The 19,295-nt window shown below is 36.0% G+C and overlaps 1 protein-coding gene across 1 annotated transcript in view; it reads right to left on the reverse strand.

Moving 5' to 3' along the window:
• Positions 1–19,295, reverse strand: part of LOC125653324 (heat shock 70 kDa protein 14-like) — a 100,798-nt gene that overhangs the window by 77,119 nt on the left and 4,384 nt on the right. The window contains exons 2-4 of the mRNA XM_048882752.2: positions 15,953–16,033; positions 1,667–1,798; positions 243–348 (exon numbers count right to left, since the gene is read on the reverse strand). Coding sequence (XP_048738709.2) covers positions 243–348; positions 1,667–1,798; positions 15,953–16,033 — 319 coding nt within the window. The remainder of the gene's footprint in view (positions 1–242; positions 349–1,666; positions 1,799–15,952; positions 16,034–19,295) is intronic.

Raw genomic sequence — 19,295 nt, forward strand, 5'->3', positions numbered from 1 at the left:
ATACATTGTGGTCAAGCATGGTTGAAATTAGCTCAGCTTGAGCAGAAGTCAAAACTGTGAAAAGTTTACAAATGACAGACAGACAGATGATGGACAAAAGCTCACTTGAGCTTCAAGTTTTCAACACAGGTGAGCTAAAATCTGCTCTACGTCTATCACTACCTATTGTAGATGAATACACTCTGCAAACTGTCTGCACTGATGGAAAATGATTGTGTATATAAAGCTGAGTAATATATCACCTTTCATCTGTTTGTAAATAGCTGTTGCTACATCCGTAGGAGTTGCACTTATAATTTCTCCTCTGAAATCCACAACATACAACAGGTTTCCATCCTTATTTTCTATCTGAAAGAGGGCAAAACAACAATTGGTGATTCCACACACAAGTACTCTAAAGTTGAAATAAAAAATGGTGGAGTTTCTCATTGACAATATTATTATTATTAATATTTATTTATATAGCGCCCTATATGACTATAAATAACCACTCTAAAGCGCTGCACACAATAAAAATGATACAGCATGTTATAAACGTAATGAAAGGAAATTATAATAACACTAAGACAGATAATATCAAAACAATGCTAGAAAAACATCAATCATGTGAAGTAAAATTACTAAAATCTAAAACATGATATGCATGAAAAAAGTTCCACACCGTACAATCAAATGCTATAAAATACAATAGTTGAAATAAATATACAATTATACACTTGAAAAAGTCATGTTAAAATGATGGTAAAGAAACCATAAAGATTTAACCACCTATAATACTAATATGCAAGTCTAAAAAGATGTGTTTTTAAATGTTTTTTAAAAGTGTTCAAATTCTGACAACAGCGGAGGGTATCAGGCAGAGAGTTCCAGAGTGTAGCTGCTGCCACATCCAAGCGCCTGTTTCCATATGTGGAGGTTCGACATCTAGGTCTAACTAATGTCAGTGAATTTTCAGATCTTAGGGAACGATATCTGTGTGGTCTTTGGTGATCAGGTCTTCCAACAGTCTGTTGGAATTCCCATGGAAACAAATTGTACTCCTTTGTTTGCTGACCTGTTTTTATATTCCTATGAAGCAGAATTTATTAAAAAACTTCTACGCGAGAAGAAAAAATCTCTTGCTGTGGCCTTCAATTCGACATTTAGATATCTGTTTACCTGATGAGGATATAGGGCTCACACTGGGTGTGACTGGTTGACAGGGGATGCATACGCCTCCTAGGCACCTGATCCACCCCTGGTGTGTCCAGGAGTCCGTGTTTGCCTAACTCTCTATTTTGTATTGCTTATAGGAGTTACAAGATTGATCACTGTTTGTTATCTTCACCTTTCATGTAGTACATCAGACATCATTTGATCCAATGACAGGTTGTATTGGTAAATTAGATCATTATAACGACCACATAATTTGTGAAATGCTGACTTTAAATGAAGATATTTAACTATGCATACATAAACATGATTAATGGCAATATTTTGTTGAGAAATTAATTTTTATTTAATAACCAAAATATATTTCATTGATATTAAATAACTACACAATAATTATTCAACTGTTCATATATTATGTTGTATACTAGAAGTAAATATTAGTTGCATTCCTTAGATATTGATGGGTCAAGCAATATACAAGGGACTCTGGTTGGACACCATAACTTGACTGTACCTTTACTGGTGATTTTTTGATATATTCCTGAGTGACTGGATCTTCCCATGATCTTCCCAACACACACTTCACATAACCTATTGTATTCTGTGTATTTCTGATGCTCCCTTGTTTTGCTGCTACACCAACAGCCTGAAAGTACATTTAATCACAACCATCTAGTATTTAGTCCCCAATTTGCATTACAACAAGCATTCTGAAAGTATTGCATAGCTATACATAGTCCCCTAACGGAGGCAAAAATTATTGGACCGCAACAATATTCGAAGTTTATTATGAGACCAAGGTTATGTTAAAAGGGAAGATTGGGAAACCAGAATAGGAATGGTTGGAAATTCATGCACAAAGACTAGACCAGGAAAACTTCAAAATCGATCTGTAACTTGTTATGGCAAAGCAATCATCATGATTTACTGAATATCAAATGAATATCTGTAAACACAACAACATGCAAAAGGCCCATGGGTCACATCGCTCACCTGAGTCACCTTTGCTCATATTTAAAGATTTTTCCTATATATTCGCATGTAAAACTTTGATCCCTATTGTGATCCCAACCTACTCCCGGGGGCCATGATTTTTTCAAACTTGAATCTGGACTAGGTCAGGAAGCTTTCATGTGAATGTAAACTTTTCTGGCCCAGTGATTTTTCAAAAGATTTTTTTAATGATTTTCCCTATATATTTGTATGTAAAAATTGATCCCCTATTGTCGCCCCATCCTACCACCGGGGGCCATGATTTTTACAAACTTGAATCTGCACTATGTCAGGAAGATTTCATGTAAATTTCCACTTTCCTGGCCCAGTAGATTTTGAGAAGAATATTTTATAAGATTTTCCCTATATATTTGTATGCAAAACTTTGATCCCCCCTTGTGGCCCCATCATACCCCCGGGGGCCATGATTTGAACAACTTGCATCTGCATTATGTCAGGAAGCTTTCATGTAAATCTCAGCTTTTCTGGCTCAGTGGTTCTTGAGAAGAAGATTTTTAAAGATTTTTCCAATATATTTGCATGTAAAACTTTGATCCCCCCTTGTGGCCCACTAACCAAAGATATGTAAAATGGTAATTTATTCCCCTCTATATATAAATATCAGTTCTGGCCCATCCAACCTCCGGAGGCCATGATTTGAACAAACTTGAACCTGCTCTATGTCAGGAAGCTTTTATGTAAATCTCAGCTCTTCTGGCTCATTGGTTCTTGAGAAGATTTTTAAAGATTTTCCCTATATATTTCTATGTAAAACTTTGAATCTGCACTATGTCAGGAAGCTTTTATGTAAATCTCAGCTCCTCTGGCCCAGTGGTTCTTAAGAAGATTTTTAAATTACCCTACCCTAATTATCTTCCCTTTGAAGAGGAAGCCATGGCCCTTCATTTGAACAAACTTGAAAGCCCTTCACCTAGGTTTTTGGCTAAGTTTGGTTGAAAATGACCCAGTGGTTTTGGAGAAGAAGATGAAAATGTGAAAAGTTTACAATGACGCCGACAACGATGACAGACAACGGACAAATTCAACGATGACAGACAACGGACAAATTTTGATCAGAAAAGTTCACTTGAGCCTCTGCCTCAGGTGAGCTAAAAAGTTCAAATACTGATCAGACCAATTTATTCCCTCTCTATTTCATAAACAGTTTGTCATTGTAGTCTGTAGATCCATCTTTACCGATTCTATTTAGTGTTCTCTTGCTCTATGTCCGCAATATTCTCCAGGAAACAAGTAGCTGCTTTGCAGTTATTGTATGTGTTGCCACTGTCAATGATACCCTTTGCAGTTATTGTATGTGTTGCCACTGTCAATGATACCCTTAGCAATGTCTAACTTGTTAATCCACATAAAATCACTATTAGGTCTCTTACTTTTAATTACCACGTGGATGTTTCTGAAATAGAGCTCCAAGGTTTTTCGTTTGCGTTCGTTCAGAGAGACTTCCTAGCTGGCGTTTCTTGAGGATTCCTTTTAACAGCCTCAAAATGTATGGCATCATTGTGAAAGGCTGACATTTCATGATCTATCAAAGCACTGGTTCTAAAATTGTTCACACCTTTTACAAAATTAATTGGATTTTTCGAAAGACCTTTCCCCGATTCATCATACGCGATGTAAACTTTGTAAAACATTACCTTCCCATCATACACAAGCCAGTTCCATTCACTTAACCACTTGTAGAATTTTCTCTCCCTCTTCACTTCTTTATCACTAATTTTACCTGTCTTTCCATCTTCAGCTTTTCATTTAGTACCACCTTCACCTGCTGATGTCCATTTGATCGCCCACATGTTTAAATGTTAAACTCAAATAGGAAATCATCCGACGTGTGTAAAAGAAAAACTCGCAAAGTTATCCACTGGATTAAAAAAAAAACCAACTACACATTTATTTATTGGCTTGTATCAAAATATCTATTTATTGTAGCTAATTAAATCAAATGTTTTCTAATAACCAGTCAATAATGAAAGGCCTGAAGGGCCTGAGAGTCGACTCACACTTCATTGTCAACTGGAGTAGGTAATCTTCCAGAAGCAAGATAGTAGTAATTAAGGATGAAGAACATCGTGTATGTATGTGTGCACACTTCTTTTTGCAGGATTTACTGTACTGACTCTCAGTGTATATTTCTAGAGTTTATTCAGCAACTAGACGTAAAAACCTACTATCAAAATAAAAAAAAGAAAACATGAAATGTTTGTTAAACATATATTCCCCATGGTGCAAAGTTGAAAAGGGTTATACATATGAATAATTTAATTGATAATTCAATTCAAGATATTGAGTGGACAATATCTTATGTCCAGAGTGGATTGAGCATGTGACCTAAGAATAAATAGGGATCATCTACTCCTTAGGATGTACCAGTGTACCAAGTTTGGTGTCAATCAAGCAACTGACTCTTGAAATATAGGACACAATATATTACTATGTCTAGTTTGACCCTTGACCAAGTGAACCTAAAATCAATAGGGGTCATTTACTCCTTAGGATTTACCAGCATACCAAGTTTGATGTCTGTCAAGCAAAGGGTTCTCAAGATATTGAGCGGACAGTATATTCCTATATATAGTTTGACCCTTGACCTTGGACCATGTGACCTCAAAATCAATAATCCACTCCTTATCATGTACCAGTGTTCCAAGTTTGATGTCTGTCAAGCAACGGGTTCTCAAGATATTGAGTGGACAGTATATTCCTATGTCCAATTTGGCCCTTGACCTTTAACCATGTGATCTCAAAATCAATAGAAGTCATCTACTCTTAAGGATGTGTCAGTGTTCCAAGTCTGATGTCTGTCGAGCAAAGGGTCATTAAGATATTGAATTCTTATATCCAGAGTGGATTGACCCTTGACCTTTTGACATGAAGATCACTTGTGGTCCTCTTCTACTCATAACCAACCAACATATATGGAATATCATTACTATCAAGTGAATGATTCCCAAGATATTGAGTGAACATGTGGTCAACCGATCGACAAGTGTAAGTAATCCCTCCTCCTTTCTTCTTTCAAAGGAGGCATAAGTAATTGTTCACAGAATCTCAAATAAAGTCACACGAATTTAGAAATATGACTAAATTGGTTTCCATACTTCGGAAAACGTAAATACTGACATTCTCTCACCAGAGGGTGCATTACCGCAAGCTTCATAGTGCGTGGAACTCTGGGTAGAGAATGTATAGTCTAGGTAGAGAATGAAATACTAGTGACTGTTATAATGACATTAATGGGCTTCCATATTTTTTACCCTTCAAAAAATACAATCGGAATAATGCATAATTATATTTATTACACTCATATTTAACTCAATATAATACGCATATTGCTTACATCCTGTAATATATTATCATGAAATGTTCAGCAAATTAAAATTCATCATCATGCACTTTTTTTTTTTAAAAACTGTCATGATATTACGATTATGTCAGAGCTTTCTCTCTTCACGGCTTTCTGCACGATTTCCATGGGTCTGGGAATATGCGATTACTTTTAACTTTCCATTTGCAGTAAATGACTGATGTACTTTATACCCATCTAAATACGGTAAAATTTCAGAGTGTTATGTTTGAGTTCTTCATTTAGTACTGATTGATCAAATTATTGGCTTTGATAATTATGATGTTTATAATTATCAATGAGGCCATTATATTGCACCTTGATACAACATTTTTCGCAGCTATTTCAATACATTGAACACTCGTTCCATAAAGTTTGAAGTTTAACCAAAGAAATTATTTAGTCTGTTAAAACTTTAATGCTACAAAATCTTGTGCTTTGCTGAAATTCGATGAAGATTACCACTCCGTAGTATGTATATAAGGACAAGAATGTCGCTTCGTCAGAATTGTACACACGAACTGTGATATTTACAAACTGTTCTCTGTCTCACTGTAGTAGATTCCCACAGAAATAAGTCACAAGATTTAGACTTTTACACACTTTCAATGAGGCCTCAACAGGGAGTATAAATCAGTCATAACAGACCCATATTTACCATGCTTTATCAACCTCAGAAACCGAGATATTTACTTTCTTTACTATAAAATATTTACTTACACTATTTGCTTCATGTTTACCGATGAATCTATTATTTGTCATTGATATATCTATACCCATGTCACAAGTTCAATAAACAAGTACAATTGCATGCGACACTTTTAAAATTTGCTTACATCATATATTCATGTGCACTATATATGGTTTCTTTAAAAGTATTGAGGGGACTCATTTAAATTACATTGTTATAAAAATTTAAACATATGGTATGTGCATGTTCAAAACAATGAAGCTGTTCAAAAAAAAGGAAATCAAATTTTTGAAGATCTTTATGCGCGGGATTTATTTGCTCTCGGTGTAAGAATAAACAGAAAAGTTAGTGAGCCGCTAAAAATCAGCATCACCGTTGACAGCAAGGAGCATCTCGCTTCACGAGCCGACTTAAAAACTGCTGAACATTTTGACCAATGAAATTTTTATTTTACCAGTCCCATTCAAAATTTACCAGGGATACTCGGTGCAGGACCGGTGTGTTTCGGGAACTCTGAGCACAGATTTCAAATAAATAATGGTGGTAACCCAACTTCTTTACAAGCATTTTAATTCAGCGAACCACTCCATCTTGTCCATGAAGGTAAGGATTTTGAAAAAATTCAAATTCAGATCGGGCTTGTTTCAAATCTGAAAAATCGTAATATTTCTGAATTTTGACCATTTCATTTCAATTTCCTTTGAAAATATATTTCTCTGATATATCTTTTTTCTAACTGACATGTTTTTTAAAGATTTTATCTGAGGACCCAAACCTCAACCTTCCGCATGTGGGGCATACGCTCTGCTAATTAAGGAGGTATGCTACACCCTTTCCCTATGGATGCAATGATAATGTATATGATGTGGAAAATTTGACTAGTCCTCAAGAAAATAACGTGAATGTGATGGGACTCTTTCCCAATACTCAAGGACAGAAACGCAGTCATGGACATCATTCATATATCAAGACCAAGTATAAATGAGGTCGCGTTTGATTTCACTTTTACCTTACGTCGACAGACAATTAGGTCCACATCATATTCTTACAAAACTTTACTCTGTTTCATTGAGAGTTTTACATACGTTATTTCAAGAAGCCACAGCTATAGTCTCTACTTGGATTTTTTAACATAAAAGTAAACTGAACTCTATGATTATGGATGTTGCCAATTACAGGCTCTTTAGGCAACCACAGGTCATAGATAATATTCCTTCCAAATCATGCCGCCAGTTCCTTAAAGGGACATGGACACGATTTGAACCGAAAATTTTCAAATTTTATTTTTTCATTTTTAATGTTTATAATGCTTAACTAAGGTATTTCTAATGGTTAGCAAAATTTGAATATCAGTTAAATGTCAAGGTACATGAGAGATACACCAGAGCTCACAATTCTTTGTAATGTAGTGTTTGGCACATCTCATTTTGTTTTAAACATGCTATTTTCTATTATTTCATCTATATGTAAACAAAAACATGGCACGAGTCTTGTTTACATAACAAAAAATTGTGAGTGCTGTATCTCGCTTGTAAATCAACAACTGATATTCAAATTTTGGATGACCATTAGAAATACTTTAGTTAAGCATTGCAAACAATAAAAATGGAAAAATAAAATTTGAAAATTTTCAGCTCAAATCATGTCCATGTCCCTTTAAAGGGACTGATTCAGGATTTTCCTCCAAATTTTGTTTTTCACTAAATTAAATGATCAAAATCTACAGTATAATATGTTTAGAAGGTTTCACAAAAAAATTAAGGTTATTCATCATGACAGAAGCTCATTATAGAGAGTTTATTATTTGTTTTGAAAACAAGAGACCCACAGGCCTTATCGGTCACCTAGATACTAGTGAAAAAGCATCCATAGGCTATGAAATCTAGAAAAAATTTCCTGTTCTGAATACTTAAGCTAAGCTAAATTTTAATGTTCAGCAACAGTATAAAACAAGACGTGTTCTTAAAAAACTTCACTGCCTTCAAAAGTGTATACACTGATGAAAGGCTTTAAATAATAAGTGTATTAACATTAAAACATCAAAAGATATGACTTATTTGGACTCATCCTAAAGTCATAACCCTGGGTTTTGATTGAAATTCACCATTTTTTGTACATCCTTTTCTGCTATTCCTAAGTATGCATTTAGATTTTATACAGTATATAGCACTAAAGAAGATGTTATTTAAATGTTTTACACGTAAACACTATATACCAAGTTTGGCCCCGCCCTGGGGTCAAAACCCCTACCCCAGGAATCATGAAATTTACAATTTTGGTAGAAGCCTTCCTGCTCTTCATCACCATGCATTTAATTTTTCTTACACGTGTGCGGTTCTTGAGAAGATTTTGGAAAATTGGTCAGTTTTGGACAGTTTTTGCCCTGCCCCTAAGGCCCCAGGGGTGCAGGAATCCTGAAATTTACAATTTATGTCCCCCTTGTTCCAAAGATGCTTCATACCAAATATTTAGGAAAAGATATTAGAACGATAGTTATCAAGAAGAAGTTAAGAATGTCTATTGTTTACATATTTTAATAACTGACCATTTTGGCCCCATCCTGATACCAAAACCCCTACCCCTGGGATCATCAAATTTACAATTTTGGTAAAGGACTACCTGCTCTTTCTAAATATTTATTTGGTTTCAATGTAGTATCAACAGCAGTAAAGAAGATGTTATTTAAGTGTTTTACACATAAACACTATATACCAAGATTGGCCCCGCCCTGGGGTCAGAAACCCTACCCCAGGGATCATGAAATTTACAATTTTGATAGAGACCTTCCTGCTCTCCATCACCATGCATTTAGTTTTTCTTACACATGTGCGCAGTCTTCAAAAAACTCAGTGGTCCGAAGACCGAGGCCAGTGAATTTTAGGGTCGGGTCAGTGAAAATAAAAAATCAGGAAGTCCAATGGGCTTGTAGACTTTTTGTAAGTCACAATAAATATAATTTTGGATTTAGATATTGAAATCTAAACGTTTTATTTACTTAAATTACCATCAAAATAAAACAATAAATAGCACATAAAGTATTTGTGTTTTAACATCATGGTTTGTTTATTTCTTTAAAGTAAAGAATGATAACTATACTTGTAATTGTCAAGATAACTTGTACGTTGATGACGTGAATATTCAACGAACAACCTAATGAAACAACAAAAATGGCCGCGTTCTGTATCGCGGTAACTGCTGCTTTATTGCATTGTCCAATTAAAATGAACTTCGTCAATTGCAGTTATCTCTGATTTTATGCAATTTCTATAGTTTATAGAATTTATCAATCGGTTACATTTTATGTTGGTAGAGAAGGCTACTTCCTAAGGTGTACTCGTTTGTGAAAAATACGTGAATTTGTAGTCTTTTTGTTGCGGGCAAAGAGAGAGAGAAAATACCATGTACGGTGTTGTTTTTCTGGTATCGACAGAAAGGATGTCTTAGGGTGGATATGAATATGAGTAATAAGCATAGTTTCAGTAAATTAATTGTACAGTTTTACAATGCATTCCATAATGTATGTGATATACATGTACTATGAAAATTTGGGGGGCCAGTAAATTTCACTGTGGGCCAGTAAATTCAGACAGTTCACTGGTCCAATTGGCCAGCAAGTTTTAAATGTTTTCGTGAAGACTGTGCGGTTTTTGAGAAGATTTTTGAAAATTGGTCAATTTTGGGCAGTTTTTGTCCCACCTCTATGGCCCCAGGGGTGCTGGAGATCTGAAATTTACAATTTATGTCCCCCTTGTCCCAAAGATGCTTCATACCAAATAGGAAAAGAATTGGACTGGTAGTTATCAAGAAGAAGTTAAAAATGTTCAATTGTTAATGCACGACGACGGACGACCACCGATTGCAATAGGTCACCTGAGTTTACTCAGGTGACCTAACAAAGTTTGAGGTGTGTTATTGTTTACAGGGTTTTCAAAATAAATGGAAATTGATCCAAGTTTATCATATATACATGTATCACATCTTGACAAGTATACTTTATGTAAAATGTATCATTTAAAAGTTAAATTTTGTGATTGTACAAAATGAAGATGCTTTAAATTACAAAAGTAACGTTTCACAGGTCTGTTTGTTTACATAAAAAGACTCGAGTCTTTGTTTACATAACACAGAATTATAGCTAAAATATTGCTCTTATCTTTGCATTCAGACGGTCCAAATTTTGGTTGCCAACATCAAATGAGCTATATTTTTATTTTTTAACATCAAAAATGAAAAATGTGAACCAGTCCCTTTAAGCTCAAATCTACAAACAAAGGAATAGATGCCGTCAACATAAGCAACATGTCATAAAAGAGTTCAGTCGTGTATTCCAACTTATTTCAAGCCTACACCCAGTATTTCCAACAAATATACTTCTACTATTGCATCCAACTTTTTAATTATAAACAAACTTTGCACTGCCTAGATATAGACCATCTTATACTTAATCCACCTACGTGTTCTTGTTCTTCATCTTCTTTCAACTGTAGTCCAGCTGGACATGTCATTACTGGTGATGTAGATATATAGTCCAGCTGGACATGTCATTACTGGTGATGTAGATATATAGTCCAGCTGGACATGTCATTACTGGTGATGTAGATATATAGTCCAGCTGGACATGTCATTACTGGTGATGTAGATATATAGTCCAGCTGGACATGTCATTACTGGTGATGTAGATATATAGTCCAGCTGGACATGTCATTACTGGTGATGTAGATATATAGTCCAGCTGGACATGTCATTACTGGTGATGTAGATAAATAGTCCAGCTGGACATGCCATTACTGGTGATGTTGATATATAGTCCAGCTGGACTTGTCATTACTGGTGATGTAGATATATAGTCCAGCTGGACATGTCATTACTGGTGATGTAGATATATAGTCCAGCTGGACATGTCATTACTGGTGATGTAGATATATAGTCCAGCTGGACATGTCATTACTGGTGATGTAGACATATAGTCCAGCTGGACATGTCATTACTGGTGATGTAGATATATAGTCCAGCTGGACATGTCATTACTGGTGATGTAGATATATAGTCCAGCTGGACATGTCATTACTGGTGATGTAGACATATAGTCCAGCTGGACATGTCATTACTGGTGATGTAGATATATAGTCCAGCTGGACATGTCATTACTGGTGATGTAGATATATAGTCCAGCTGGACATGTCATTACTGGTGATGTAGATATATAGTCCAGCTGGACATGTCATTACTGGTGATGTAGACATATAGTCCAGCTGGACATGTCATTACTGGTGATGTAGATATATAGTCCAGCTGGACATGTCATTACTGGTGATGTAGATATATAGTCCAGCTGGACATGTCATTACTGGTGATGTAGATATATAGTCCAGCTGGACATGTCATTACTGGTGATGTAGATATATAGTCCAGCTGGACATGTCATTACTGGTGATGTAGATATATAGTCCAGCTGGACATGCCATTACTGGTGATGTAGATATATAGTCCAGCTGGACATGTCATTACTGGTGATGTAGATATATAGTCCAGCTGGACATGTCATTACTGGTGATGTAGACATATAGTCCAGCTGGACATGTCATTACTGGTGATGTAGATATATAGTCCAGCTGGACATGTCATTACTGGTGATGTAGACATATAGTCCAGCTGGACATGTCATTACTGGTGATGTAGATATATAGTCCAGCTGGACATGTCATTACTGGTGATGTAGATATATAGTCCAGCTGGACATGTCATTACTGGTGATGTAGATATATAGTCCAGCTGGACATGCCATTACTGGTGATGTAGATATATAGTCCAGCTGGACATGCCATTACTGGTGATGTAGATATATAGTCCAGCTGGACATGTCATTACTGGTGATGTAGATATATAGTCCAGCTGGACATGTCATTACTGGTGATGTAGATATATAGTCCAGCTGGACATGTCATTACTGGTGATGTAGATATATAGTCCAGCTGGACATGCCATTACTGGTGATGTAGATATATAGTCCAGCTGGACATGTCATTACTGGTGATGTAGATATATAGTCCAGCTGGACATGTCATTACTGGTGATGTTGATATAGTTGAAAATGAGGACCTCAAATCACTTATTCTAAAAGGTCCTAAAGACAGAGAACCTCGGTTTTTCAATTGGCGACAGAACTTCATCTCTATTATGAATTCTGTCAAGGATTATGCCAGACGATGGGCTAAATATGAAAAAGAAGAACTTGATACATTGTCAGAATGGATTAAAAGTATAAGAGGAATATTAAAATCCCACATTAGACATATTAAAACAAAAGTACGTACCATCTATCCTTTTGTGTTTAGTAAACCAGAAGTAACAAGAGGTACTGTAAGCAATGCTCACTAAGAATACCCCCGCTTACCCCAATCTCCCAAAGGGTGTTGGTAATAGGTATAAACTACCTCTTTTCTGAGTGTAAAAAACAAATGGCATGACAAACCGAACCATATTGCTATTTCAATGTCCATTGCGCATGACCTTTGACGTTTTGACCCTGGTGACTGTAGGTGGAAAGGATAACGCTTTAGAGCCCGGAAACCATATTGCTACTTCGATGTCCAGTGTGCTTGACCTTTGACATTTTGACCCAAAAATCGATAGGGAACATCTTCATCCCATGGGTAGTCCATATGTATGATATGGTGACGGTAGGTGGAAAGGATAACGCTTTAGAGCTCGGAAACCATATTGCTACTTCGATGTCCAGTGCACTTGACCTTTGACCTTTTGACCCCAAAATCGATAGGGAACATCTTCATCCCATGGGTAGTCCATATGTATGATATGGTGACTGTAGGTGGAAAGGATAACGCTTTAAAGCCCGGAAACCATATTGCTACTTCGATGTCCAGTGCACTTGACCTTTGACCTTTTGACCCCAAAATAGATAGGGAACATCTTCATCCCATGGGTAGTCCATATGTAAGATATGGTGACTGTAGGTGGAAAGGATAATGCTTTAGAGCCCGGAAACCATATTGCTACTTCGATGTCCAGTGCGCTTGACCTTTGACCCCAAAATCGATAGGGAACATCTTCATCCCATGGGTAGTCCATATATATGATATGGTGACGGTAGGTCAACCCGATTCCAGTATACCCCCCCCCCCCACCCCCACCCCCATCCCCCCCACAACTTGTTGCGGGGGGTATAATAAAAGAATTAGATAGGTTACATGAGGAATATGTTTTGGTTCCAGCTGACAAAGCTTGTAAAAACATTGTCTTTGTTTGTAAGGCTCATTATTACAACTGTATTTTAAACGATCTTGGCATTAATTCCACTTTGGGTAATCGTACTTATACTCCAACTGCCCTTTCAAAAGACAAAATTCTTCAAAATCAATGCTTCAGTTTTAGACACATTTAATATCCCAGTCAATGGGTCGGATGAATATGAGTTACTGTACCTATACTGGATTCCTAAACTTCATAAAGACCCTTACAAACAAAGATAAATTGCTGGATCCAGTAAATGTTCTACCAATCTACTATCTTTGCTCCTCACAAAAATATTAACAGCTGTGAAGGAGAAACTTCAAACGTACTGTGCAACTACATATGCCAGAAGTGGTGTAAATCAAATGTGGATTTTAAAGAACTGATTATCACCTGCATATGGTGTTTATATCTCTCAACTGATTCGATACCCAAGAGCTTGTTCTGCGTATAGTCAATTTTTAAGGTATTCAATGTATAATTACCATATTTCATATCTAATAAATGGATGGTTGAATATTTGTAATCATGGTATCATTTTGAAGAGTTCATCAAATAAAAATAATCCACCATAGGAATTTTCAAAATTTTGTTTACCGCTTGATTTATTTCACCTAGAGTTTAACATTGAAGTATATGGGAAAAGCATGTTTTATTACAATATTTTAAAAACAAATTATATTTTCATACTAATCTCTTGGTAGAAAGTTACATACACTTTCTTTTTATGAAAATATGAAATAAAATTAATTATTGACCACACACATTTTTAGAAAATTAGATTTTTATTATTTCTACAAAGGGCAGAAAACTCTTCCAAAAAGTCTTAAGTGCAAAAAGGTCAGCTTCAAATCATTTACCAGTCTTGTGAATTTCATCTGCTTCACTTTCATCATTATTTAACAATAAACTTTTAAGTTGATCTAAATCCATCAAAATTGTTCATTATCCTTTCATTATACATGGAATACCTTAAATCGAGGCAAGCTACTGACGATCAAGTTGATGGTGCAGGGTTTCCAACAGTCTCGTTTAAAGTCAGCATTTCGCAAATTCTATGGTCATGATTACAATCTAGTTTGTAAATACAACCTATCATTGGGGCAAACGCTGTCTGATGTGTTTCATACTGATTGTTACGCCGATCTTGGCAAACTGATTTTTACTATGGATAACTCCGTTTACCTGATCAAGATATAGGGCTCACGGCGGGTGTGACCGGTCAACAGGGAATGCTTACTCCTCCTAGGCACCTGATCACACCTCTGGTGTGTCCAGGGGTCCGTGTTTGCCCAACTATCTATTTTGTATTGCTTATAGGAGTTATGAGATTGATTACTCACTGTTCGTTATCTTCACCTTGCATTGATCACTGTTCGTTATCTTCAACTTTCATAAAAGCTTAGAGTCTTAATCTTTCATCGTTTCTGAGAACTAACATGAACAAAACCTCTTTTTTAAAAACAGAAAATCAGCCATATTTGCTGACAAGAAGACAGTGGAAGTGAATTTTGAAGAGAAAAAGCATCAGAGATATTATCATTACTGGTACATGGATATACTATAGAATCACTATAAGGTCTTCTGTCGAAAATGGAAGACCTAAATAAACTGTAAAATCACTATAAGGTCTTCCATTGAAAATGGAAGACCTTAAATTAATGAAAACTGAGCAAAAACAATAAATCTCTAAACTTCATTTCGAAAACTTAAAGTAAGAACTCAGCAAATACAATAAGTCTGGGAGACTTAAAAATTTCAGAGTTTTAATGGTATGGTTACGAACTAAACTAAAGCCACTTGCAACACTGAACAGATATTTTTCATAACTTGACATACAGACAGACAAGATGACATCTATATGCATATTATCTGCACCCCCCCCCCCCCCCCACACACACACACACTTTGTTTTTGTTTGCAAGGGGTATCATTATTAGCAACCTTATTAAAGTTTTTAACCAGACACAAAGCAAGATGGAAGGAATGATGACAAATTCCAATCAGAAAATCTCACTCGAGTTTTCCCCTGAACATAAGAAAGTAAACAGTATTGTACATCAATTTCTAATATTTTCTATTTTCCTACAAAAATATCAAGAAGATCAATATTTACAAGTAACATTTCCTTGCAGATATTGTTGCACACCAGTGATTTTGTTAATACAAGAGGTGTTAATTACTAGAGATTCCTCATTTTATGCAAAATGACTCGTAGACATCAATCTCTGGGACATGATCAAGAGTTTTTACATGTATTTCAGCAACAGAAAAAAAAAAGTAATTCCATTTCATGAATGGTACTTTTCACTAGATCAACATGATTCCTCATGTATATTTAGGAATCTACAGTATTCATTATGAAAGCACTTCTCATTGACTAATACATACAGTATTAGAAAACAAATGTAATCCCATACAATAGTTTTATTATCCATTTATGAATACATGATATTGTTTTTGGAGAGCAGGAAATGACACCACTATATTAGATTTGTTGATACCTGATCATGCTCTGTGTAAGCCACCACACATGGTGTTGTCCGGTCTCCTAGATCATTGGCTACCACATCTGTTTTTCCATCCTACCAAGTATAATAAAAATCAAAAGAATTTAGAATCATTTCGAGGTAGAGAACTGTCTAGTACGTGACACGAAAAATGCTATTGTAAAATATTTGATGAAGGCATGCAGACATGGCAGTCGGAAAATATCTTCAATATTAGGAATTAATCCTGCAAGAGTTTACAAGTATTTAAAACGATTTTGACTCGGGAATTCTGTGGAAAATAAGCAGCGAGGTGGACGACCTAGAATGAGTAGTGACAGAACAGACAGACGATGTAGCTTGTGAAAACGGAATGTAGGAAGAATTTGAAAGACATAACTAACCTTTTAAATGAGAACAAGAGGCCCATCGCTCACCTGAGTCACCTTGGCCCATATCTGAAGACTTTCCATATATATTTGCATGTAAAACCTTAGTCCCTATTATGGCCCAAACTACCCTTTGCAAACTTGAATCTACACTATGTCAGAAAGCTTTCATGTAAATGTCAACTTCTTTGGCCCAATGGTTCTTGACCCCCCCCCCCCCCCCCCCCCCCCCCCCCCCCCAATGATTTGAACAAACTTGAATCTGCCCTATGTCAGAAAGTTTTCTTGTAAATATCAGCTTTTCTGACTCAGTGGTTATCGAGAAAAAGATTTTAACTATATATTTGTATGTAAAACTTTGATCCCCCTTGTGGCCCCATTCTACCCCCGGGGGCCATGATTTGAACAAACTTAAATCTGCACTATGTCAGAAAGTTTTCATGTAAAAATCAGCTTTTCTGGCTCAGTGGTTCTTGAGAAGAAGATTTTTAAAGATTTTTCCTATATATTTGTATGTAAAACTTTGATCCCCTATTGTGGCCCCATCCAACCCCCGGGGCCCATGATTTAAACAAACTTGAATCTGCATTATGTCAGAAAGCTTTCATGTAAATCTCAGCCTTTCTGGCTCAGTGGTTCTTGAGAAGAAGATTTTTAAAGATTTTTCCTATATATTTGTATGCAAAACTTTGATCCCCTATTGTGGCCCCATCCAACCTCCGGGGCCCATGATTTGAACAAACTTGAATCTGCATTATGTCAGGAAGCTTTCATGGCTTAGTGGTTCTTGAGAAGAAGATTTTTAAAGTTTTTCCCTATATATTTGTATGTAAAACTTTGATCCCCCCCCCCCTTCTGGCCCCATCCTACTACCGGGGGCCATGATTTGAACAAACTTGAATCTGCAATATGTCAGGAAGCTTTCAGGTAAATTTCAGCTCTTCTGGCCCAGTGGTTCTTGAGAAGAAGATTTTTAAATGACCCCACCCTATTTTTGCATTTATCTCCCCTTTGAAAGGGACATGGCCCTTTATTTGAACAAACTTGAAAGCCCTTCACCCAAGGATGCTTTTGGCCATGTTTGGTTGAAATTGGCCCAGTGGTTCTAGAGAAGAAGTTGAAAAATGTGAAAAGTTTAACAGACAGACGGACAGACAGACAGACGACGGACAAAAAGCGATCAGAAAAGCTCACTTGAGCTTTCAGCTCAGGTGAGCTAAAAAACCTGTAAAAATTAGTGAACCGACTGTGAAATGATGACTGAAGTGGTTGTAAAGAAAAAAATATGTATAAATGATATCAATAGATTCAAAAGGAGGGCATGGTGTCGTACAAAACTGCATTATACCATTAACAATTATTGGAGAAAAATAATTTTCTCAAGACGAAACACAGTAAAGTGCATATCTGGAGGAGAGATGATGAAAAGTTGCTTGAATTTTGTCTCGGGGGGGAAAAAACTGACAAAACTGCCAGTCCCGTTGTGTCATGTTTTGGGGATGTACCGTATATACTCGCCTATAAGTCGGATTTCTGGGAGTCATTTTTTGGTCCAAAACTCTATGTCCGACTTATAGGCGCGTCCTAAGAAGATTGGTATTTTTCTGGGCGGCGTAATGTAGTGTTTTTTAAACAACTCCAACGATTATCATGGACTACCACACAAATGATTATTGTTCACAAATATCGAGACATATTGTATTGTTTATGTATTTTAAAATTATGTATAAAGTACAGGTATTTACATATTTTTATCTAGTTAAAAATTATTTACACACCGTTTATCGGTAAAATTGAATTACGAAACCGATATAATATTGAAATATTCATATGTATACCGGCTGAAATATATTTCATAAAAGATTGAATATTGTTAACAGTTAATTTAGATCATCATTCTTGACTCTTAAAAACTCTATTGTTGATACAATGAATTATACCGGAATCCCACAATAACAGTTTGCACGAGACGCATGCCACTAAGTAAACACGGTGTCAGGTACTGGAAATTAGGAGACCATAATTGCTTAGGTACACAAGGGATCATTACCCATAATAGATCAAGAATTGCGTTTAAACCCCAAACAGATATGGCTTGGATATTGAGCACATCATAATTATTAATTTCTCAAAATATTTTTTGAAACATAGGTAAAACACTAGAGCATTGACTTGAAATTGTCAACCGAATCTGACTAAAATTTGTACCGACTTATAAGCAGGTCAATGGCAAATTCCTACAAAATAACCTTTAAAAATACAAACTACTTATAGGCGGACCGACTTATAGGCGAGAATATACGGTATAACATTTGAGGGTGTCTTCACATTTGTGCCTGTGGATGGGAACATAAATTCTCAAAAGTGCACAGATGAAAAAAAGAACACCGATGAAAATCTTTGGCCATTTGTGACAAAAGTTTTTCCAAATGAACCCTGGATATTTCAAGACGACAATGGTACACCTCATCTTTCTAGGCACACAGTTAATTGGAAACAGGGCAACAATATTCCTGGAATGGTATGGCCAGTACTAAGCCCTGATATTAACATTATTGAAAATCAATATATGCACCCAGGGGTGCATGAGCCGAGTTGCATGGGATACATTGTAAAGTCAGGAATAATGTGGCAGATTTATAATTGTGAAGAACTAATTTCAGTTTTAAACTTTTCAAGTTACTGTCCAGAAACCATATTTGTCTGAAGTTTTCAATCTATTTTCGGTCACTGTGACCTTGACCTTTGACATTTTTTTCTCCAAAATCAATAGGGGCCTTGCTTTGCTGGTATCCAACAATATATCCAAGTTTCATTTGATTCAAATTAAAATTTTTCGAGTTATATTCCGGAAACCAAAATTTTTGGGAATTTTAAATCTATTTTCGGTCCCTGTGACCTTGACCTTTGACCTATTTTCTTCAAAATCAATAGGGGTCTTCCTTACCTGGTACATAACAATATCTTTA

Source organism: Ostrea edulis, chromosome 7 (genome assembly GCF_947568905.1).
Source record: "Ostrea edulis chromosome 7, xbOstEdul1.1, whole genome shotgun sequence".
Lineage (NCBI taxonomy): Eukaryota > Metazoa > Mollusca > Bivalvia > Ostreida > Ostreidae > Ostrea > Ostrea edulis.